Source organism: Pseudophryne corroboree, chromosome 7, assembly GCF_028390025.1.
Source record: "Pseudophryne corroboree isolate aPseCor3 chromosome 7, aPseCor3.hap2, whole genome shotgun sequence".
Classification (NCBI taxonomy): Eukaryota; Metazoa; Chordata; class Amphibia; order Anura; family Myobatrachidae; genus Pseudophryne; species Pseudophryne corroboree.
The window spans coordinates 209,682,630-209,707,308 of record NC_086450.1 but is presented as its reverse complement, the minus strand read 5'-3'; the positions used below and the strand labels follow the sequence as shown (position 1 = coordinate 209,707,308).

General features: G+C 48.8%; 1 protein-coding gene across 1 annotated transcript in view; it reads right to left on the bottom strand.

Annotated features, from left to right (window-relative positions):
- The window catches only part of ERCC3 (ERCC excision repair 3, TFIIH core complex helicase subunit), a 106,185-nt gene that overhangs the window by 56,606 nt on the left and 24,900 nt on the right, over positions 1-24,679 (bottom strand). Inside the window, exons 3-5 of the mRNA XM_063933968.1 lie at positions 15,294-15,530; positions 2,578-2,627; positions 1,539-1,674 (exon numbers count right to left, since the gene is read on the bottom strand). Coding sequence (XP_063790038.1) covers positions 1,539-1,674; positions 2,578-2,627; positions 15,294-15,530 — 423 coding nt within the window. The remainder of the gene's footprint in view (positions 1-1,538; positions 1,675-2,577; positions 2,628-15,293; positions 15,531-24,679) is intronic.

Here is a 24,679-nt window from a genome sequence, read left to right as displayed (position 1 = left end):
CAATGCTCCTCCTTTTCCTCCTTGCACAAAGTTGGAGGTAGCGGTCCTGCTGCTGGGTTGTTGCCCTCCTACGGCCTCCTCCACGTCTCCTGATGTACTGGCCTGTCTCCTGGTAGTGCCTCCATGCTCTGGACACTACGCTGACAGACACAGCAAACCTTCTAGCCACAGCTCGCATTGATGTGCCATCCTGGATGAGCTGCACTACCTGAGCCACTTGTGTGGGTTGTAGGGAGGTCATACAGGCACGTGGAGGCCACACACACTACTGAGCCTCATTTTGACTTGGTTTAAGGACATTACATCAAAGTTGGATCAGCATGTAGTGTGTTTTTCCACTTTAATTTTGAGTGTGACTCCAAATCCAGACCTCCATGGGTTAATAAATTTGATTTCCATTGATAATTTTTGTGTGATTTTGTTGTCCGCACATTCAACTATGTAAAGAACAAAGTATTTAATTAGAATATTTCATTCATTCAGATGTAGGATGTGTTATTTTAGTGTTCCCTTTATTTTTTTGAGCAGTATATATATTATATATATATATATATATATATATATATATATACACATACATACATACATACATACACACACACACACACACACACACACACACACACACATATACATATACACACAGTGCCCAGCTGTATATATACTTATTTGTGCCAAAAAGAGGTCTATATGCTGGCGCCCCCCCTGCGCCCTGCACCCTTACAGTGACTGCCGTGTGTGAGGTGTATGGGAGCAATGGCGCACAGCTTTACTGCTGTGCGTTACCTCAGTGAAGATCCTGAAGTCTTCTGCCGCCTCTGAAGTCTTCTTTTCTTCTCATACTCACCCGGCTTCTATCTTCCGGCTTTGCGAGGGGGACGGCGGTACGACTCTGGGACGGACGGCGAAGGTGAGACCTGCATACCGATCCCTTTGGAGCTAATGGTGTCCAGTAGCCTAAGAAGCAGAGCCTTGAAACTCACAGAAGTAGGTCTGCTTCTCTCCCCTCAGTCCCTGGATGCAGGGAGTCTGTTGCCAGCAGGCTCCATGAAAATAAAAAACCTAACAAATATACTTTCTGTCAGGAAGCTCAGGAGAGCTCCCTGTAGTGCACCCATCTCCTCTGGGCACAGTATCAAACTGAGGTCTATAGGAGGGGCATAGAGGGAGGAGCCAGTGCACACCCAGATCTAAAGTCTTTCTTAAAGTGCCCATGTCTCCTGCGGAGCCCGTCTATCCCCATGGTCCTTACGGAGTCCCCAGCATCCTCTAGGACGTAAGAGAAATAAATAGTTGTTATAGGCAGCTATAACCTAACAAGTTAAAGAATGAAAGCTCATTTGCATTTGGCGCCTATGGTTTTACATATACATTGCGCTGCAGGGGGACCAAAGTGTCAGCGCACCATTGGCCTGTAGCCCCACATGTCATTGTTATGGACCCCAGGAGAGGCAGATCCCAATATAAATTTAGGACATCTGAAATGGTGTCCCCAGAAAAGCCGGTTAGATTACCAACCAATAGGCTGTACTACTTACAGCAGACTTGCTAGTAAATGTCTCTGTAATAAGCTCTGTTTCCTCGCCCTCCTCATTCCTCAGTCTACAGCCTCGGATGGTGGAGTCTTGCAGGAGATCCTGGATGACTTCAGGGTGGGCGCTCTCAACAAAGTACCTGGCGAGGTCATATGATCAGCACAATGTAAAACAACGAAGAACTAATTTAATAAAACCTGGAACAAATGCAAGTGCTAACCATTAATAATCAAAATCAGATACTGAACTATGCCCCTCCCTCTATCTTTTAAACCGCTTTGGGTATCATGTAATGTATTAGTTTGTGGTGTGAGCTGCCAAGCCTTAAGAGCAATCTCATGTGAGCCAATGAGGAAAGCTGGCACCTTGCTGAAGTTGGATGTCACAGATGGTCTCTCATGGGCGCAATGAGCATGCTCCTGCTAGTACATGAAAACGTATTAATATCTATAGATTCCCAGAAGTTAGCCTAGCACACGTAGATATGTAAAGGGGTGAATTTACAAGTACCTATATAGCTGTAACACACAATGCGTTCAACTCAATTATGGATCAAGACACCAGTGATACAGGGGGCCTGTGTACATTTGCCATATATGGTATAACCAGAGTCATGGGAATAATTGCAGATTTTTGTGCACATCTCTATGGAGGTAAACAAAAATCTGCAATCTAGGCACGATACAACATCACATTAGGTCCCCATGTAAAGTAACTGAGAACCAACAGCCCACTCTCCCTGGTTCTAAGAAAATACAAGTTCTTCAGTCATAAGGTACACAACTTGTAGCCATGGTCACCTCTGTCCAACACCCGAATAAAGTGCGACTGTTTATAATTATAGGATGGTTTTATCCATATTCAAAACAACTTGGCAATAGGGGTGTGAGAAGGAAAGTTACATTCTGTCCGGGGGCTGGTTTCAAATTTTATTAGGTCATATTGTCAATTGCTGCATTGGCCTAACACGGATCACTTGACATTTAGGAATATGCTGAGTGAGTGTAACAATGCAGAATGTATTGTATTGGCTACACTTTACCTGTTATGTTTCAAGACCAACTTCACTTTTCCATAACTCACGGTGCAGAGCTGCAGGAGATATATATGTAGAGCACATCAGTATATAGTAAAATTGAGATCTCCTAACAGGTTGCTAAACATGGTGACTCAGGTCTACAGTTCATCAGCAGTGATCAGAAAGCAATGCTGCTACACAGGGTACACATGAGACTGGGCCTCCTCAATACTGCAATGAAGACCGCACTGGGTTGGATGGGTTGCACAATATATGAAAAATAATAAATACAAATCTTATGAATGCATTAGTTCCCATACTTCCCGGCTTAGAATGCTCTCCACAGTATATTGCACTATCAACCCATCTGCTTCGATCTCCTGAATCCACTGGTATTTCATATACTCAGCATTGCAAGGTATTGGCGATGCATAACACCACGATATCTCTATATAAATCACATAGAGGACGTTAGCCTATCAACGGAATGATCAAACAAATACTGCCCAATAAGCCATGACCAAAATCCTGTCTAAAATTTGTGGCAAGATTTCAAACCATCGGCACCAACTATCCCTACCTGTGCAATGTTACAATGAAGAATGGACAAACAGTGTTAAATGTATACCTTTGCACCTGGCACAAGAGAGCGTTCCTCAGGTGGTGAGCATAAAAAGGGATCTACCGTTAGAGACATATTGGTACAGTGGGGCAAAAAAGTATTTGGACATCCACCGATTGTGCAAGTTGACCCACCTAAAAAGATGAGAGAGGTCTGTAATTTCCATCATAGGTACACTTCAACTGTGAGAGCCAGAATCTGAAAAAAAAACAAAAACTAGGAAATCACATTGTATGATTTTGAAACAATGTATTTGTATATTCTTGCAGAAAATAAACTTTTTGATTGTCCAAATATTGTCCTCAATGCTTTGTAATATAACCTCGGTTGACAATTACAGAGGTCAAACGTTTCCTGTAGTTCTTGACCAGGTTTGCACACACTGTAGCAGGTATTTTGGCCCACTCTTCCATGCAGATCTTCTCTAGATCTGTATTGGGGCTGTCGCCGGGCAACACAGACTTTCAACTCCCTTCACAGATTTACGAAGCCACTCCTTAGTTGCCCAGGCGGTGTGTTTGGGGTTATTGTCATGCTGGAAGACCCAGCCACATTCCATCTTCAATGCTCTTACTGAGGGAAGGAGGTTTTTGCCCAAAATCTCACGATACATGGCCCCATTCATCCTCTCCTTAATACGAATTAGTCGTCCTGTCCCCTTTGCAGAAAAGCAGCCCCAAAGCATGATGTTTCCACCCCCATAATTCACAGTGGGTATGGTGTTCTTGGGATGCCATTCATCATTCTTCTCCCTCCAAACACGGCGAGTTGAGTTTATACCAAAAAGTTTGATTTTGCTCTCATCTGACCACATTACATTCTCCCAATCCTTCTCTGGATCATCCAGACGGTCACTGGCAAACTTTAGATGGGCCTGGACATGTGCTGGCTTAAGCAGGGGGACCTTTCGGGCGCTGCAGGATTTCAATCAAGGACGACGTAGTGTGTTACTAATGGTAACCTTTGTGACGGTGGTCCCAGCTCTCTTGAGGTAATTGACCAGGTCCCCCCGTGTAGTTCTGGGCTGATTACTCACCGTTCTCAAGATCACTGATACCCCACGAGGTGAGATCTTGCATGGAGCCCCAGGTCGAGGGAGATTGTCAGTGATCTTGTATTTCTTCCATTTTTAATAATTGCACAAACAGTTGATCTCTTCTCACCAAGCTGCTTGCTTATTGTCGAGTAGCTCAACCCAGCCTTGTGAAGCTCTACCCTGGTGTCCTTAGACAGCTCTCTGGTCTTGGCCATGGTGGAGAGGTAGCAGTCTGACTGTTTGAGGGTGTGGACAGGTGTCTTTTATACTTTTATACAGATAACCAGTTCAAACAGGTGCCATTAATACAGGTAACGAGTGGAGGATAGAAGAGCTTCTTAAAGAAGAAGTAACAGGTCTGTGAGAGTCAGAAATCTTGCTGCTTGGATGGTGTCCAAATATTTATTTTCCACAAGAATATACAACTAAATTGTTTAAAAAATCATACAATGTGATTTCCTGTTTTGTTTTGTTTGTTTTTTCAGATTCTGTCTCTCACAGTTGAAGTGTACCTATGATGGAAATTACAGACCTCTCTCATCTTTTTTTTTTTTTTAAATTCTTTATTTTGCGTGGCAAATTACATTGGATAAACAAATATCAAGAATGGGGACTGGTGGTCAGAAGGACCAGAGTCCAACAGAAGCCACAATTTTAGAATAAGCCGTAAAAGCAAACAAAAATAACATTGCAGTAATGAAGTATCTTATTTGGGGGGGACGGGAAGGAGGGTAGGGGAAAGGGAAGACCACGACAGAGGAATCCAATCACGGTATATTTGCTGAAACTAGTGGGTATAGGGTAAAAGATAGAGAAAGAATGCAAGTGAAGAGTAAGAAGGAGGTAGAGAGAGGTCAGTCGGCGATGCCCATGGGTCCCCGTAAGAGGCGAGGTGGTGGACAGCGTTCAGCTGTGAGCCAGGGGGCCCAAACCTGCTCAAAAACATGACCACGGTCATGAAGGTAGTACGTAATCTGTGCCATAGATGCAATATGCCAAACTTTGGCTTTGAGGGCTGAGAGAGAGGGAGGGGAGGGGTCTTTCCAGTGGAGGGCTATCAGTGATTTAGCTGCAGTTAAAATATGTGTAGTCAGTTTACGGGAGAATTTATCAAGTGTCGGGGGGTAGGGGGGGGGGGTAGCACAGCAGAAAGATCCAAGGATCTCTCAGTACAGGGGAATTTAGGAGAGAAACGAGGAGAGAGTGGACTAAGTTCCAAAAGGGGATGATGGACGGACAAGTCCACCATATATGTAGCATGTCGCCTCTAGATCCACAATTCCTCCAACAAGCAGGGGAAGTAGACGGAAAGAGTTTATGTAGCCTGTCCGGGGTATAGTACCAATGGTAGTAGATTTTGTAAGCCATCTCTTTAAAGGCGGTAGCAATGGAGCACTTAGCAATCCCCAGTCTCATGTCCTCCCAGTCGCCACCCTCCGGAGGGGGCCCGAGATCACGTTCCCAGGAGAGCTCGTGAGGCCAGGAGGGAGGAAGGGACGAATCCAGTAAGAGGGAGTAGAGTGAAGAGATTGAGCCTTTGGAGAGGGGAGAGTGTACGCATAAACTTTCCAGGCGCGTGAGGGTTCGGAGGAGGGCAGGGGAGGGCAGGGAGGCCAAGAAGTGCCGGATTTGCAGGAATTGAAAGGGATTAAGTGGGTGCGAGGGAGTCTTCTGTTGTAGGGCAGGGAGAGACAACCATTGGCCCCGATCGGCAAAAATCGGTTGGGAATTTAAAACCCAACATTATCCATGTACGGAATCTCATAGCCGAGTATCCAGGAGGAAACAAAGGGTTCTGCCAGATAGGGGTCAAGGGTGAGGGGGTAGTGGTAAGGCCCATCTTCAAGGGATAGGAATCCCAAATTTTAAGATTAAATTTGATCGTGGGGAGGAGTTTGGAGGCTGGGGGTCGGGAGGTCGAGGGCAAACCCCACAGGAGAGACAGGTCCAATAGGTTGAGATAGGCTGCTTCAATATCTAGCCAGGAAGCAGACCCCGGGGGGGGGGGGGGGGGGGGCGTAGGAAGCAACAATATGGGAGAGATGAGAGGCCAGATAGTAGAGTTTAATATCCGGGAGACCTCTGACGCCCGCAGAGGTCGGCCGTTTTAGGGTATTGGCAGCAATGCGGGGAGGTCTGTGGTTCCAGATAAAGCGTACGAGTGCTCGCTGGATAGTACGGAGAAAGGAGGCCGGGACTGCCACAGGGAGAGTCTGGAAAAGGTAGAGCCATTTAGGGATTATGTTCATTTTAACCGAAATGATCCTGCCCAGCCACGAAATGAAAAGACTCCTCCAGGATGTCAGGTCAGCAAGCATTTTGGTGAGGAGGGGTGGGAAGTTCTCTAAAGAGAGAGTCGTAGCGGGAAGTCAAATAAATCCCTAGGTATTTGATCCTCGTAGGCTGCCATCTAAAATTGAAACTGGTACGGAGGGAGTCAGCCTCACGGGGGGGGGGACGACGTGAAGCAGCATGGCCTCGGACTTGGAATAATTGATCTTGTAGCCTGATACGAGACTGTAGGAATGGAGGACTGAAAATAGGTTCGGGAGCGAAATAAGGGGCTGGGTTAAGGAAAGTAGGACGTCATCGGCGAAGAGGGAAATTTTGGGCTCGGTACGACCCACTGGTATACCATGTATACCCTGGTGAGCTCTAATTTGAGAGGCTCGATAACAAGGGCGAATATCAATGGTGACAGGGGGCAGCCCTGACGTGTACCATTCGATATATTGATCGGAGCAGATGGGACCCTATTAAGTAGGACTGTGGCAGAGGGGGAGTAGTATAGCGCCAGGACACCAGAGAGGAAGGCACCAGACATGCCGTAGGCCTCCAGGGCGGCTCTTAAGAAACTCCAGGAGATCCGGTCGAAAGCTTTTTCAGCATCCAAGGAGAGCATGATAGTGTGGGATCCCCTGGAGTTCGAGATATGTATAAGATCCATTACGCGTCTGGTGTTATCTCTCGCCTGGCGGCCCGGGACAAACCCCACTTGGTCGTAGTGGACAAGGGAAGGTTAGCTAGAATCTTAGCAAAAATTTTAAGGTTCAGGAGAGATATAGGGCGGTAGCTAGCGCAGTTGAGGGCATCCTTGCCTTCTTTAGGGATCACCACAATTCTAGCCTCCAACATCTCGGATGGAACAGGGTCGCCATGGATGATCTTATTAAACAGGGATTGAAGGTGGGGGGAAGAGGAGATCGGAGAATTGTTTGTAGTAAAGAGCTGTAAACCCATCCGGGCCAGGAGATTTACCAATCTTTTGTGAGAGAATGGTCTGGGTAATTTCTTCCACCGAGATCTCCATGTTAAGATGGTCCATGGCGTCTCGGGGCAATTTAGGCAGGTTGGAGGCCGAGTGAAAGTGAGAGATCAAGTCAAAGTGGGGCTGGGAGGAGGGACCTGGCGGGGGTGGGTGGGAGATTATATAAGTTATTGTAATAAGATTGAAACGCCGCCCTAATGGTGGTAGGGTCATGGACTAACCGATTAAGAGGGTCTCTAATGGAAATAATATTAGTTTTGGCCCTAGCGGAGCGGAGTCGTGCCGCCAGAATCTTGTCCGCCTTATCCCCCCTCTCATAAAAGGACTGGCGAAGCCATTTAAGACGTTTAGCCACCCGTCTGGAGAGAAGGAGATCAAGTTCCGCCTTAACAGTACGGAGTTCGGACAAGATGGTCTGGTCGGAGGACGCCTTATGCTGGGTCTCGAGGGAATGGAGTCTGATAGAAAGTCTATTAAGCTGGGTGAGGGATTGTTTCTTGGCCCGTGAGGCTAGGCTGATGATATGTCCCCGGAGGACCGCCTTGTGTGCCAGCCAAAGAGTGGACCTGGAAGTGTCGGGGGAATCGTTCAGGGTAAAATAGTCAGAAAGCTTATCCCGAAGGTGGGAGCGTGTCTCCGGGTTGTGAAGGAGGGAGTCGTTGAGGCGCCAAGTCATGGGGCGGGGGAGGGAGAGAAGGCCCGAGAGATCGCAGGAGATAGGGGCATGGTCAGACCATATCAGTGGGTGAACATGGGCAGCCCGGAGGTTCAAGGCAAGTTCGTGGCTGAGCATGATCATATCGATGCGGGAGTAAGAGTTATGAGGGGCAGAGTAGAAGGTGTAGTCACGTGCTGTGGGATCTTTGATCCTCCAGGAGTCGTAGAGAAGCTGGGATCGCATGAGGCGGAGGAGGGATCTATGGGGGTCATTCCGAGTTGTTCGCTTGGTAAATTTCTTCGCATCGCAGCGATTTTCCGCTTAGTGCGCATGCGCAGTGTCCGCACTGCGACTGCGCCAAGTAAATTTGCTATGCAGTTAGGAATTTTACTCATGGTTTTTTCCTCGTTCTGGTGATCGTAATGTGATTGACAGGAAGTGGGTGTTTCTGGGCGGAAACAGGCCGTTTTATGGGAGTGTGTGAAAAAACGCTACCGTTTCTGGGAAAAACGCGGGAGTGGCTGGAGAAACGGAGGAGTGTCTGGGCGAACGCTGGGTGTGTTTGTGACGTCAAACCAGGAACGACAAGCACTGAACTGATCGCAGATGCCGAGTAAGTCTCGAGTTACTCAGAAACTGCACAGAGATGTCTTATCGCTATATTGCGAATCTTTCGTTCGCAATTTTAAGAAGCTAAGATTCACTCCCTGTAGGCGGCGGCTTAGCGTGTGCAAAGCTGCTAAAAGCAGCTTGCGAGCGAACAACTCGGAATGACCCCCTAGAGCGGAGAGAGTCCGACGGGGAAGCAGAGGAGAGAGAGGGGGAGCGGTCTATGTTCGGATTCAACACAGCGTTAAAATCTCCAGCTAGTATGAGGTCGCCCTGTCGGACTTGAGTGAGGAGCGCGTCTAGTTTTACAAAGAACCGCTCCTGTCCCTGGTTAGGGGCATAGATGTTGACTAAGGTGCACAATTTGTGATTGAGTTTCCCCACTAACACAAGGAACCGGCCAAAGGTGAGATGGCTGGCAAATAGGATCGCAGCTCCCCGCTTTTTAGCCAAACGGTCACAGGCATGAAACACGTCAGGATACGGTTTACATTGTAGGGTAGGGTGGGCATCATGTAGAAAATGAGTCTCCTGGAGGAAGACCAGGTCAGCTCTGTGAAGTTTAAGGGTGGCAAAGAACTTACCTCTCTTTTGAGGGCTATTCAGGCCCTTCACATTAAAAGAGAGTACCCGGAGACCCATGGGCAAGCAGTAAAGAGGAAAGCAGAATAGACAAAGAAGCAGAGCAGAGGCTATCGTGGTCAGAAAGGAGGGGGAAAGGAAAGAGCACCGGAGGGGGGGGGGGGGGGTAGGTGGTCGTCCAGCAGTGGAGGCCAGGACTAGTGGTGCTGACAGGGGGAAGGGATGCTAGGCGTCGGGAGGGCACCTAGGTCAGCAAACGGGCTCGAAGCCCGTAGGGGGCGCCGCCTGGCATCAAGGCGATGCATCACCAACCGCTTGGAACGGGTGGAGCGCCAGCTCCAGAGAGGTTAGTGAAGAAGAGAGAGAAAAAGAAGCAGGAGAAAGAGGAAAAAGGGAAATGGGGGCCATTAACAGGGTCATATCGTAACAGAGGGTAACAGTAAAACAGTTGAGAACCGACTAAGGGATCTGGGGGTGAGAACATGGGAGATCTAAAGATAAACAGCTCCCCAGGTGGGGAGTACGACCAGGAAAGGCCGGCATAAACATAGGCAAAGTATAACAACTGAAAGAGCTACAAGTCCATCAGGGAACTGGTGAAGGAGGCCGAGAGGGCGAAGACGCTAGAATCGTGTACCACTCCGAGCTGGGGGGCGGAGGCAGGTGCCGCTGCGTCCGGGGAGGTAGAGAGGAAGCAGAGGGGGGTCCTGTACGTCAGTGTGGGATGCCCAATTTGGAGAGCAGCGATTGAGCCTCGGGTGGATTTCTGGCTGATAGTAGTTTCCCCTGATGCCATACCAGGATACGGAACGGGAAGCCCCAGCGATACTTGATATTGTGCTGGGAGAGCAGGGAAGTGATGGGCTTAAAGTCCCTACGCTTGGCCAGGGTGAGGGGGGATAGGTCTTGGAAGATCTGCAGGGAGACATTTTGGAAAGTCACAGAGCTTAATCGCCGTGCTTCCCTCATGACGGACTCTTTAGCGGTGAAGTAGTGCATCGGAGGATGACGTCTCTAGGCTGAGAAGAGTCTTGGGAGCGGGGCCGAAGAGCGCGGTGTGCTCGGTCCAGGAGAAGGTGGTCTTCGGGGGTATCGGGTGACAGGAAGGTGAAGAGGCGCTTGAGGTAAAGATCAAGGTGTGCCGCTTCAACGTCTTCTGGAATGCCCCGAATCCTTAGATTATTTCTCCTCGCTCTATTATCCTAGGTCCTCATGCTCCTCCCGCAGCTGGGCAACATCCTGTCGGAGTTGGTGGAAGTCAGTCTCGACAGTTTGCTGGAACATCACCACCTCCTCCACTTGCCGCTCGAGTTGGTCCGTTCTGGAGCCAATTTCGGCAATATCAGACTTCAGGGAGTGGAGAGCTTGATCGGAGGTCTTGACATCCCGCATCTCCTTAAGGAGGAAGAGGAAGTCTCTGCGAGTGAGAGGCGTGAGATCGTCGTCATCGGGTTTAGAGTCGGGGGTACCCTGAGGGTGGTCGGGAACGTCAGGCCCATTCTTGGCAGGGGTGCTCTTTTTGGTAAGGAATGGTGTGAGGTCCGATCCCTGTGTTTTTTTGCCACCTCTAGGCATACTGTACGGTTGAGAAGGAGGGTAGACAGCCGGGAAAAGGGGTAGAGATGGCGCTCCAGCAGTGTGGCTCAGGCCCAGGGGGGGTAAGGCGGGAGCATTAGAGAGGTATCATAGCGCGGCCAACAAGGCAGCGTGGGTGGGGCAGGGCCGAGGTGCCCCGTCGGCCGGGAGGGCCCACGCAGTCACGGAAGGGAGACCGCCAGTCGGAAATCACAGGAGACGGGCTGGCGCAATCCGCCCGTTAGCCCACACGCAGGGTCTGGGAGAATGGAGCCCGGCCACGGGCCAGCCAGTGACCAGGGCGGTGCCAACCTCCGGGGAGCAAGGAGGGGTAAGCGGTCCCGGCAGCGGAGAATGTCGTCACAGGCGCCGGGAGAGGCAGGGGGCCGCAGGTAGAGCCGGCGTTGGAAAGGTCGGTGGGCCGCTGAGGTGTGGGCTCCAGGAAGCCCCAGAAGGAGAGCCAACACAGGGGGCCCAAGGCCAGGTGAGATGCAGGCTCCGCGGGGTCACTACAGGGGGGCCCCCAGCGCGGGGACCCGGGTCTGCTAGGCCGCCAAAAGTATGCCGGGCACCGGAGCGCTCCGAGGGTTCATCCAGCAAGGCCAGGGAGGGTGGACAAGACGGCTCAGGGCAGAGGCAGGCTGGAGCCACCCGCCAGCCTCCACCGTAGGGCGGGTGATCTGCCGGCTATATCTCTCCCCCCAGCCACTCGGCGCCCCCGGCCCTCACCTTCACTGCGGCGGGTCCCGGCTTCCGGCTATGGAGGAGTACGGAGGTCCGCGTCTTCAGTGATGCCAAACTGCGGGCGGGAGCGGACGCAGGGGAGCTCCGGAGCAGCTCGGAGGGACCAGGCTGGAGGTAGGCGGCGGGGGTCCGGCTTGTGAGGCACCGCTAGTCACTCCGGGTCCGGAGGCAGGAGCCGCGTCACGGCTCTCGGCGGCAGGAGAGGTCCCGGCTTCACTGAGACCTGCAGGCCGCAACCCGCACAGACACAGGAGGTGTCTGCCGGCTCCGCGGACCTTGCAGGTCAGGGCGGGGGGACCCCAGGAGCAAGGATGGCGGGCTATGGGGGGTCCCAGGCGAGTAGCAGGGTGCGGGAAGGGCAAGTTTCAGAGGCCCGGGCAGGAGCTCCAGCTCCACACATCTTGCTGCCTCAGAAGCCAGGCCACGCCCCCTCCCAGTCAAAGCTTTTGAGCCTGTTGGTGCCCTCGGATCAAGATCCTACTCTACACCCCATTGTCCATCCTTGTGGAGCCCAGTGTACCTCGCAGAAAGAGATTTAACAAAGGTAAGTTCTTACCATAAATCTCGTTTTTTGCTGGGGCTACTACATATGGAATGATGAATTGCGGCACAACAAAAAACTTTTGCTTTGCTAACTGAACAGACAGGCTGTGATGACATATAAACACAGCAGGAGCCAGGAGAGAGACTGCACATTACTCTCTGAGTCTGACTGTCCTCTTCTCTCTCATCTTTTTAAGTAGGTCAACTTGCACAATCGGTGGCTGTCAAATACTTTCTTGCCCCACTGTATATGGAAAAAGACAAGAACTCTGGCGGTAATTCCAAGTTGATCGCAGCAGGAAATTTTTTAGCAGTTGGGCAAAACCATGTGCACTGCAGGGGAGACAGATTTAACATGTGCAGAAAGAGATAGATTTGGGTGTGGTGAGTTCAATCTGCAATCTAAATTGCAGTGTAAAAATAAAGCAGCCAGTATTTACCCTGCACAGAAACAAAATAACCCAACCAAATCTAATGCTCTCTGCAAATGTTATATCTAGTGTTCATTCTAGCACCCTGCACATTTCAAATCCTGTGCAGTTCCTCTTTCCTGCCTGGGGTGTCGCTCTTTGCTCTGGTGCTTCTCAGCACACACAGGTCTGTATCACAGCAGGTCTCTATCAGAGTGTGTTGAGAAGCATCACAGCAGAGAGCGACACCCCAGGCAGGAAAGAGGAACTGCAAGGATTTTGATAGGTGCAGGGTGCTAGAATGAACACTAAATCTGTCCCCCCCCTGCAGTGCACATGGTTTTGCCCAACTGCTAAAAAATTTCCTGCTACGATCAACTTGGAATTACCCCCTTTGTCCTGACTATTACAATACGCTATACAATAACCTTCTGTAACCGGAAGCAACATAGGAACGGACATATGCTAGAAGGACTATCAATATACCACATAACTCCAGTGGGTGAGAACTCTGCTCATTTTAGGAACTCCTATTATGGATTATTGATTTTAATATGTAATGATTGTATATTTTGCTATTTTAATATTTTTTTTTTAAATCTTTTAGGACAATTGAGAAATAAATATACACACTTAAGCACTGCTACAGTATAACTGAATTGTATTTGTGTAGGAGACTATCTCCATATAGCAGGTGCTTAGAAGAAACAAGCCAGATCAGTGCCAGTGATACCCATTCGGTAGAATTTGCTCTATTAATACATTTGGGCCTATCAAAGCAACCAATACATTTCATTTTTAATTTTCTCTTTGTTGAATGCCAATTTTAAAGGGACTGTATAAGAAGAGCAATCTTTGTAAATATTTTCTAATGTCAATTCATTGATAATCAGGTCACTTTAGATGCAATTAAGGCAACTGGAAGGTGCAAAATGTGTCCCATTAAAAGAAGTATAGAACGAGTCCATGTTTGCAGCTCTGCACGGGGATGTGCGCCCTTCCCAGACAGCGGCATCCAGTCCTTTAGAATCCCAACAGCCCCCTCTAAAGTACCCTAAGCCTCCCCTGCGCAATAGCCTAACCCTCCCTTATGGGTGCCGAACCCTAACCCTCCCTTCCCCGCTGCCTAAACCTAACCCTCCCTTCCCCGCTGCCTAAACCTAACCCTCCCTTCCCCGCTGCCTAAACCTATCCCTCCCAGTTTGATACCTAATCATAACCCCGGTCCCTAACCCTAACCTTTCTGGCCCTGCACCCTAACCCTTGTCCTACCTAAACCTAACCCCCCACCCTCCTCGCAGCAGGACGCCACTGTGTCCCACTGGATGGACGTTCGAGATTCCGGCTGTCGGTATTGCGACGCTGGTATCACGAGGGGCGTTGGTATTTGCCTTTGGGATCCCGCCATCGGTATATCGATTGCAGGGATCCCGTCTGTTGGTAGTATAACTGCATCCCGTAGAGTGCCCTCACTCTGCCTAGCTTATCCCACTGGCCAGTGCACTTCAGCATGCCCATATGGCTGTACTCTATGGTAGAAACCTAGAGCATACAAACAAAAATCGAGGGACATGACAATCACCAAAAAGAAATTATCATTTTGTCTCAACTTTCTGTGCTTCATAAATGATCTCATTGTTCACAACAAACTACCCAGGAGTCTTCAATCTATGCAAATTTCTCGTTTTGCAGAGCTTGGCCACCAATGATAATGGGGGTAATTCAGAGTTGATCGCAGCATCAAGTTTGTTAACAGTTGGGTAAAACCATGTGCACTGCAGGGTGGGACAGATATCATTTGCAGAGAGAATTAGATTTGGGCGAGTTATTTTGTTTCTGTGCAGGGTAAATACTGGCTGCTTTATTTTTACACTGCAATTTAGATTTCAGTTTGAACACACCCCACCCAAATCTAACTCTCTCTGCACATGTTATATCAGGCCACCCTGCAGTGCACATTGGTGGGCATTCAGAGTTGTTCGCTCGCAAGCTGCTTTTAGCAGCTTTGCACACGCTAAGCCGCCGCCTACTGGGAGTGAATCTTAGCTTATCAAAATTGCGAACGAAAGATTCGCAATATTGCGAAAAGACTTCTCTGTGCAGTTTCTGAGTAGCTCGAGACTTAATCTTCCAGTGCGATCAGTTCAGTGCTTGTCGTTCCTGGTTTGACATCACAAACACACACTCGCCCAGACACTCCTCCGTTTCTCCAGCCACTCCTGCGTTTTTCCCAGAAACGGTAGCGTTTTTTCACACACTCCCATAAAACGGCCAGTTTCCGCCCAGAAACACCCACTTCCTGTCAATCACACTCCGATCTCCAGAACGAAGAAAAAAACCTTGTAATGCCGTGAGTAAAATACCAATCTTCATAGCAAATTTACTTGGCGCAGTGCGAACATTGCGCATGCGCAATTAGCGGAAAATCGCTGCGATGCAAAGAAAATTACTGAGCGAACAACTCGGAATGACCACCATGGTTTTGCCCAACTGCTAACAAATTTGCTGCTGCGATCAACTCTGAATTAGGCCTAATGTCTGAAACGTGGTGCCATTTAGTAAGAGAAGAGATTCTGACAACCAGATAACAGCACTGTAACGTAATTAGCATGGGGGATTTTAGCAATGATAGGAATGAAGCTTTCAGATTTAGGAAATATTGCTTCGGTTACATCAGTGCACACAGAACCCACCTTGATAAACTGTACTATGCCTTCAGGGACCCCGGTTTTGCTCAGTTTCTGTAAATACTCAATGATATCACTGGTTTGCAGCCCCACGCTGACCGCCGCATACAGTGAGTAAGCGGTTAGTTTATACTCATGAACATGCACTGGTCGGCACACTGGCTCAGAGATGGCGACAAGGAAATCCTGAGCATATTTATACACTGGAGAGAAAGCTTCGAGGAAGATGTGTCCATCCGGAGCCTGGTGACAAGGGAATACACATCAGAATGCCGTGTTGAAGAAATTTTTAATCACACAAAATACTAACTAGATTAGATGAGAGCAGTTTCCCAATTTCTCATGAATGTAAACGGTGACTAGCTCAAAAATGAGTAGGGGGCTCCAAAAGTACACATTTCACATCTTATATAGGTCTTATCACACAGTTCTGTCAATATAAACAATAAATACTCAGAGAAGCGCTACCAATGAACAGTCTGATAAATTTATTTATTAAAAATAATTAATATAGTTTCAATAAAATAATCCGCTTATCCTGGAATGTTCAACATACAATACACACCAAACATTCAATGATTCTAAATAATCACCTTTAAAAAGAACATAACCTCTTAATTCCCAATAAATGCTGCAGCAATTAAAATGTACTAGTACTTATAGGGTTAAGCTCCATGCATGGGCTAATTAATTCACATGGGTTCCTTAGATGCTGTTTAGAAAGTCCATCCACAGTGAAGTATTAATCAGCTTGTATATTGCAGTCTTATCCAGATCACGTAGACTTTCTATGGGTAGCTTAATTTGTGCAAATTTCCATATATGTGCAGTGATAATTTAGCCAAATCACTGATTGTGCAGTCTCATATAATGAAGCTTACCCACTTTTAAATGATGGAAATTTCCCTTTAGTGTCTTTTCCTGTAGTGGGCGCCGGCTGCCCACACCGCTAAACAGCGGCACAGCAAGGTGTCGGTATCACTGTTGAAGACTGCGCTTCACGGGGACCACTTCAGAGCGCGGCTACCTGAGACCAGAAAGCCGTTCGCGGCTGATGAAGTCAGGAGCCGTTCGCTCGTGCATCCGTAGCAGGAACCGCTGAATGTGCTGTGGGTGTGCTGAATGTTGAACACCCAGGATACCGGGCAGGACGTCGGGCGGGATGCTTGACGCGTTTCTCAGCCTCTAATACCGGGGCTGTGACGCGTTTTTCAGCCTCTAATACCGGGGCTGTTTCTTCAGAAGTCAATATAAAGCATTGTTCTACATAATTGGTTAGATCACACTACATCATTGACTACAGACAAACAATAAACACACCCCTTATAAGGTCAACTGGATCATGTAAACTATATTAGAATGTGCTGGCTTAAGCAATGATACAAAGAAGTAAACAGCCATTTTGTGTTCAGTAACCATTTTACTTTCATCCAGCATCTCAACGGGATGCGGTCAGCATCCCAGCGCTGTGGATGCCAGCGATCAGGTGACCAACGGCAGAATCATGACACCCGAACCCTGAACGACTGCATCCTGATGGAAAGTATTGGGGTGAGGGTTAGGGAGTGGAGTGGTGGTTAGGTACCACAGTGGAGTGTTAGCAGTAGCCGCCACCCCGTGTCCTTAGCCCTAGCCGAAACCACCCACTATCTTAGGCCTAGCAGCCACCTCAGGCAAGTTAGGGTAGGGGGCAGTGAAGGGGTAAATTAGTTGCTAAACATCGGGATAACAGTCGGTCATGTGACCGCCGGCATCCCAACTGTCGGTATCAGGTATCACACCCATCTCAACTACTATCATAGTTGAACTAAGATGGGGGGGGGGGGGGGGGGGGTCTGATTCTGAGTTGACAGTAAAGCAAAAAAATATTAAGTACAGGAACTTTGTATCTGGAACGGGATGTAGTCAGGTGACCGGTCAGCCGACCCCAACCCTCTGGAATAAACCATGTTGCAATGCAAAGGGAGCAAATACTTTTATTATTTTTACATGCAGTGTAAATACTGCCTGCTTTTGCATGTAGCCCACAAGTGCTGGGCAGCTTTATTTTTACACCGCAATTTATATTTGCGTTTTGTACACACTCCCTCCTACATTTAAATCTCTGCACATTTTACATCTGCCGCACCTGCAGTGCTGGGTCCACAAAATCACATCGGGATATTTGGTAGCAACAGTGGATTGGCACCAAACGATCAAAGCTTTCGGCCTCCCAGCATGCAATGGGCCCGTCCCTATATCCCTGCCTCCTGGCTCAGGCAAATCAGTTGTTTTTCCAAAGCTCAAGGAAGGAGCATCATAGAGAGCCATAGTCAGGCGAGAAGAACACACATGCACACCCTTCCGTACAAGAAAGAGGTTAGTGAGTGAAAGTATCCTCAAATCAGGTGCGTCAGGGTGGGATCCCTGTGGACTTAGGAGAAATAGCGTTATTAACGGTAAGTCTACCACAACGATTATTTCTCCGGCAGGGTCCACAGGATACCCATAGCAATTTAGTGGTGTGGACGCTCCTGATTAGACAGGAGAATTCTTTGCCTGAATTCAGCGTCCTGAGGGGCAAAGGTATCAAAGACATAATGTCTAATGAATGTATTAAAGGAAGACCATGTGGCTGCCTTACATATCTGTTCTGCTGAAGCAACAAGTTGTGTTGCCCATGATGGACCTACCTTCCGAGTAGAGTGAGCAGAGACACTAGCCGGAACAAGGAGATCAGCTTGGGAATATGCTTCTAAAATAGTCACCTGAAGACACTTCGCCAGTGTTTGCTTATCAGCAGGCCATCCTCTCGTGAAATCCGTAGAGAACGAAGAGTATCTGTTTTTCTGATGGCACTGGTACGATCCACGTAGATAATTAAGGGACGAACAACGTTCAACGATGCATCTCCCGCAGAAAGGTCCGGCACCTGGTAGGCCGGGACTACAATTTCTTCATTAAGGTGGAATTTAAACACTATCTTCGGAAGATACCCAGATTTGGTTCTGAGAATCGTTCTATCTGGATAAAAAAAAAAAAAACAGAAAAGGAGGGCGATATAACAAAGCCCCTAAATTTGACACTATTCTAGCTGAATAGCCAATAGCCAGTAGAAAGAGAACTTTAGTTGTCAACCATTTAACATCCACTTTATTAAGTGGTTCAAACGTGGCAACTTGATGGGCTTTCAGGAATAGACTTAAGTCCCAAGGCACTGTAGGAGGAACAAAAGGAGGTTGAATGTGCAGAATTCCCTGGAAAAAAGTGCGCACATCCTGTAGGTTAGCAATTTTTTTTGGAACCATACAGTCAATGCTGACACTTGCACTCTCAAGGAAGCCACCCGTTGACGGGATGCGGTCAAGATGCCGCCGGACGGAATCCCGGCGGTCGAAATACCGACGCCGGAATCCCGACCGCCACAATCCCGACATATTCTCCCTCCGTGGGTGTCCACGACACCCATAGAGGGAGAATATAATAGTGTGCCGAGCGTAGCGAGGCACCGTGCCCGCAGCGTGGCGAGCGAAGCGAGCCCGCAAGGGGCTGCATTCCGCTCACCACCCCTGTCGGGATTGTGTGGTCGGGATTCCGGCGTCGGTATTTCGACCGCCGGGATTCCGACCGGCGGCATTTAGTACTGATCCCCAGACCTTTGTCCATTAATGCCTGAAGGAATGCTAAGACTCTGGAAACTCTGTACGACCTAGGGTCAAATTTCCAGTCACTGCACCACTGAATATAGGCTTGCTTATTCGGTGATAAATGTGAGCCGATGAAGGTTTCCTTGCTCTGAGCATTGTGTGAATTACGTGTTGTGAGAATCCTCTTGCTTTCAGGATGGAAGTCTCAAGAGCCACGCCGTCAAAGACAGTCGATCCCGGTGCTTGTGATAGCAAGAACCCCCAAGACAGTAGATCTGGACGTTGAGGGAGCAGGAATGGAGCCTCCATTGACATCCTCTGCAGATGTGTACCAATGTCTTCTGGGCCAAGCCGGAGCTATTATTATCACAGCGGCCTTTCCTTGTTTTCCCTTTTGCATTACCCTGGGTAACAGGGCGATTGGTGGAAACACATAGCCAGACGAAAGTCCCATCTCACTGACAGGGCATCCACAAAGATCGCTTTGGGATCCTTTGTTCTTGACCCGTATGCAGGAACTTTGTTGTTCTGATGTGACGCCATGAGATCTATCTCCGGAAACCCCCATTTGTCTACCAGAATTTGGAAAACCTCTGGGTGCAAAGTGCATTCGCTTGCATGAATGGAGTGTCGATTGAGGAAATAGACTTCCCAGTTTAGGACTCCCGGAAAGAACACTGCGGATAAGGCTGGATGATGAAGTTCTGCCCACTTTAATGTGTGACTTACCTCCTTCATTGCATTCTGGCTGCGAGTTCCTCCCTGATTGTTGAGGTACGCTACTGCCGTTGCATTGTCCGAGCGGATTTGAACTGGTTTCCCCTCAAGGGTGTCCTTTGCTTGAATCAGTGCCATATTTATGGCACGAAGTTCCAATATATTTATTGGCAGGCAACTTTCTTCCTTGGTCCACTGTCCCTGGAAGCAACTCCTTCCTGACACCACTCCCCAGCCCTGAAGACTGGCATCTGTTGTCAGAATTTCCCAATCTGATATCCAAAAGGGTCTCCCTTTGTCCAGATGGGATGTCTGTAGCCACCAGGCTAATGACCTCCTTACTTCCAGAGGAAGGACCATAGTCTACAATTTTATTGTCTGATGAAAACCATTCCATTTGGAAAGGATCAGATGTTGCGACCTGGGATGAAATACTGGGACACTCAACCCGGGATATTGCTTCAGGACCCTTTCAGAATAAGCAAAATCCCGGGTTGATGTGCGTTCATGTGCAAAAACACTGGAAAAATAAGAATTTACTCACCGGTAATTCTATTTCTCGTAGTCCGTAGTGGATGCTGGGAACTCCGTAAGGACCATGGGGAATAGATGGGCTCCGCAGGAGACTGGGCACTCTAAAAGAAAGATTAGGTACTATCTGGTGTGCACTGGCTCCTCCCTCTATGCCCCTCCTCCAGACCTCAGTTAGGGAAACTGTGCCCGGAAGAGCTGACACAACAAGGAAAGGATTTGGAATCCAGGGTAAGACTCATACCAGCCACACCAATCACACTGTACAACTTGTGATAACCATACCCAGTTAACAGTATGAACAACAACTGAGCCTCCTTTTACGGATGGCTCATAACAATAACCCTTTAGTGAAGCAATAACTATATACATGTATTGCAGAGAATCAGCACTTGGGACGGGCGCCCAGCATCCACTACGGACTACGAGAAATAGAATTACCGGTGAGTAAATTCTTATTTTCTCTGACGTCCTAGTGGATGCTGGGAACTCCGTAAGGACCATGGGGATTATACCAAAGCTCCCAAAACGGGCGGGAGAGTGCGGATGACTCTGCAGCACCGAATGAGCAAACTCAAGGTCCTCTTCAGCCAGGGTATCAAACTTGTAGAATTTAGCAAACGTGTTTGAACCCGACCAAGTAGCAGTTCGGCAAAGCTGTAAAGCCGAGACCCCTCGGGCAGCCGCCCAAGAAGAGCCTACCTTCCTTGTGGAATGGGCTTTTACTGATTTAGGATGCGGCAGTCCAGCCGCAGAATGTGCCTGCTGAATCGTGCAACAGATCCAGCGAGCAATAGTTTGCTTTGAAGCAGGAGCACCCAGCTTGTTGGGTGCATGCAGGATAAATAGCGAGTCAGTTTTCCTGACTCCAGCCGTCCTGGAAACATAAATTTTCAAAGCCCGGACTACATCCAGCAACTTGGAATCCTCCAAGTCCCGAGTAGCCGCAGGCATCACAATAGGTTGGTTCAAATGAAACGCGGATACCACCTTTAGGAGAAATTGGGGACGAGTCCTCAATTCCGCCCTGTCCATATGGAAGATCAGATATGGGCTTTTACATGACAAAGCCGCCAATTCTGACACACGCCTAGCCGAAGCTAAGGCCAACAGCATGACCACCTTCCACGTGAGATACTTTAGCTCCACGGTCTTAAGTGGCTCAAACCAGTGTGATTTCAGGAAATCCAACACAACGTTAAGATCCCAAGGTGCCACTGGAGGCACAAAAGGGGGCTGAATATGCAGCACTCCCTTAACAAACGTCTGAACTTCAGGCAGTGAAGCCAGTTCTTTTTTAAATAAATAGATAGGGCCGAAATCTGAACCTTTATAGATCCTAATTTTAAGCCCATAGACACTCCTGACTGTAGAAAGTGCAGGAATCGACCCAGCTGGAATTCCTCTGTAGGGGCCTTCCTGGCCTCACACCAAGCAACATATTTTCGCCATATACGGTGATAATGTTTTGCTGTCACATCTTTCCTAGCCTTTATCAGCGTAGGAATAACTTCATCCGGAATGCCCTTTTCCGCTAGGATCCGGCGTTCAACCGCCATGCCGTCAAACGCAGCCGCGGTAAGTCTTGGAACAGACAGGGCCCCTGTTGTAACAGGTCCTGTCTGAGAGGCAGAGGCCATGGGTCCTCTGAGATCATTTCTTGTAGTTCTGGGTACCAAGTTCTTCTTAGCCAATCCGGAACGATGAGTATAGTTCTTACTCCTCTCTTTCTTACTATCCTCAGTACCTTGGGTATGAGAGGAAGAGGAGGGAACACATAAAGCGACTGGTACACCCACGGTGTCACTAGTGCGTCCACAGCTATCGCCTGAGGGTCCCTTGACCTGGCGCAATATTTTTTTAGCTTTTTGTTGAGGCGGGACGCCATCATGTCCACATGTGGCAGTTCCCAGCGATTTACAATCTGTGTGAAGACTTCTTGATGAAGTCCCCACTCTCCCGGGTGGAGGTCGTGTCTGCTGAGGAAGTCTGCTTCCCAGTTGTCCACTCCCGGAATGAACACTGCTGACAGTGCTAGCACGTAATTCTCCGCCCATCGAAGAATCCTTGTGGCTTCTGCCATTGCCATCCTGCTTCTTGTGCTGCCCTGGCGGTTTACATGGGCGACCGCCGTGATGTTGTCGGACTGAATCAGTACAGGTTTGATTTGAAGCAGGGTCTCTGCTTGCCTCAGGGCGTTGTAAATGGCCCTTAGTTCCAGTATATTTATGTGTAGTGAAGTCTCCAGACTTGACCACTGGCCTTGGAAGTTTCTTCCCTGAGTGACTGCCCCCCATCCTCGGAGGCTTGCATCCGTGGTAACCAGGACCCAGTCCTGTATGCCGAACCTGCGGCCCTCGAGAAGATGAGCACTCTGCAGCCACCACAGCAGAGACACCCTGGCCCTTGGGGACAGGGTGATCAACCGATGCATCTGAAGATGCGATCTGGACCATTTGTCCAACAGATCCCACTGAAAGATCCTTGCATGGAACCTGCCGAAGGGAATTGCTTCGTAAGAAGCCACCATCTTTCCCAGGACTCGCGTGCAGTGATGCACCGACACCTGTTTTGGTTTCAGGAGGTCCCTGACCAGAGATGACAATTCCTGGGCTTTCTCCACCGGGAGAAACACCTTCTGCTGTTCTGTGTCCAGAATCATGCCCAGGAAAAGCAAACGCGTCGCAGGAATCAGCTGCGACTTTGGGATATTCAGAATCCAGCCGTGCTGTTGCAACACTTCCTGAGAGAGTGCTACGCTGACCAACAACTGCTCTCTGGACCTCGCCTTTATGAGGAGATCGTCCAAGTACGGGATAATTATAACTCCCTTCTTTCGAAGGAGTATCATCATTTCGGCCATTACCTTGGTAAATATTCTCGGTGCCGTGGAGAGACCAAACGGCAACGTCTGGAATTGGTAATGACAGTCCTGTACCACAAACCTGAGGTATTCCTGGTGAGGTGGGTAAATGGGGACATGCAAGTAAGCATCCTTGATGTCCAGCCACACCATAAAATCCCCCTCTTCCAGGCTTGCAATAACCGCCCTGAGCGATTCCATTTTGAACTTGAACTTCTTTATATAAGTGTTCAAGGATTTTAAATTCAGGATGGGTCTCACCGAACAGTCCGGTTTCGGTACCACAAACATTGTGGAATAGTAACCCCTGTCCTGTTGAAGGAGGGGGACCTTGATTATCACCTGCTGGAGGTACAGCTTGTGAATTGCCGCCAGTACTACCTCCCTTTCCCTGGGAGCAGCTGGCAAGGCTGATTTGAGGTAACGGCGAGGGGGAGTCGCCTCGAACTCCAGCTTGTATCCCTGAGATACAATTTGTACAGCCCAGAGATCCACTTGTGAGCGAACCCACTGGTTGCTGAAGTTTCGGAGACGCGCCCCCACCGCACCTGGCTCCGCCTGTGGAGCCCCAACGTCATGCGGTGGACTTAGTGGAAGCAGGGGAGGATTTTTGTTCCTGGGAACTGGCTGCCTGGTGCAGCTTCTTTCCTCTACCCTTGCCTCTGGCCAGAAAGGATGCTCCTCTGACCCGCTTGCCTTTCTGAGGCCGAAAGGACTGCATTTGATAATACGGTGCTTTCTTAGGCTGTGAGGGAACCTGAGGTAAAAAAGTCGACTTCCCAGCAGTTGCTGTGGATACGAGGTCGGAGAGACCGTCCCCAAACAATTCCTCACCCTTATAAGGCAAAACCTCCATGTGTTTTTTAGAATCAGCATCACCTGTCCACTGCCGAGTCCATAATACTCTCCTGGCAGAAATGGACATTGCATTAATTCTAGATGCCAGCAGGCAAATGTCCCTCTGTGCATCCCGCATATATAAGACGACGTCTTTTATATGTTCAATGGTTAGCAAAACAGTATCTCTGTCGAGGGAATCAATGTTGTCTGACAGGGTATCAGTCCATGCTGCTGCAGCACTACACATCCAGGCTGAAGCAATAGCCGGTCTCAGTAGAGTACCAGAGTGTGTATACACAGACTTCAGGATAGCTTCCTGCTTTCTATCCGCAGGATCCTTTAGGGCGGCCGTATCCTGAGACGGCAGGGCCACCCTTTTTGATAAGCATGTTAGCGCCTTGTCCACCCTAGGGGATGTTTCCCAACGTAACCTATCCGTTGGCGGGAAAGGGTACGCCATCAGTAACCTCTTAGAAATCACTAGTTTCTTATCAGGGGAACTCCACGCTTCTTCACACAAATCATTTAATTCATCAGATGGGGGAAAAGTCACTGGCTGCTTTTTCTCCCCAAACATAATACCCCTCTTGGTGGTAACCGGGTTAATGTCAGAAATGTGCAATACATTTTTCATTGCAGTAATCATGCATCGGATGGCTTTTGTAGACTGTACATTTGTCTCATCCTCATCTACACTGGAGTCAGACTCCGTGTCGACATCTGTGTCTACCATCAGAGCTAGCGGGCGTTTTTGAGCCCCTGACGGCTTCTGAGTCGCCTGGGCAGGTGCGGGCTGAGACCCCGGCTGTCCCAAG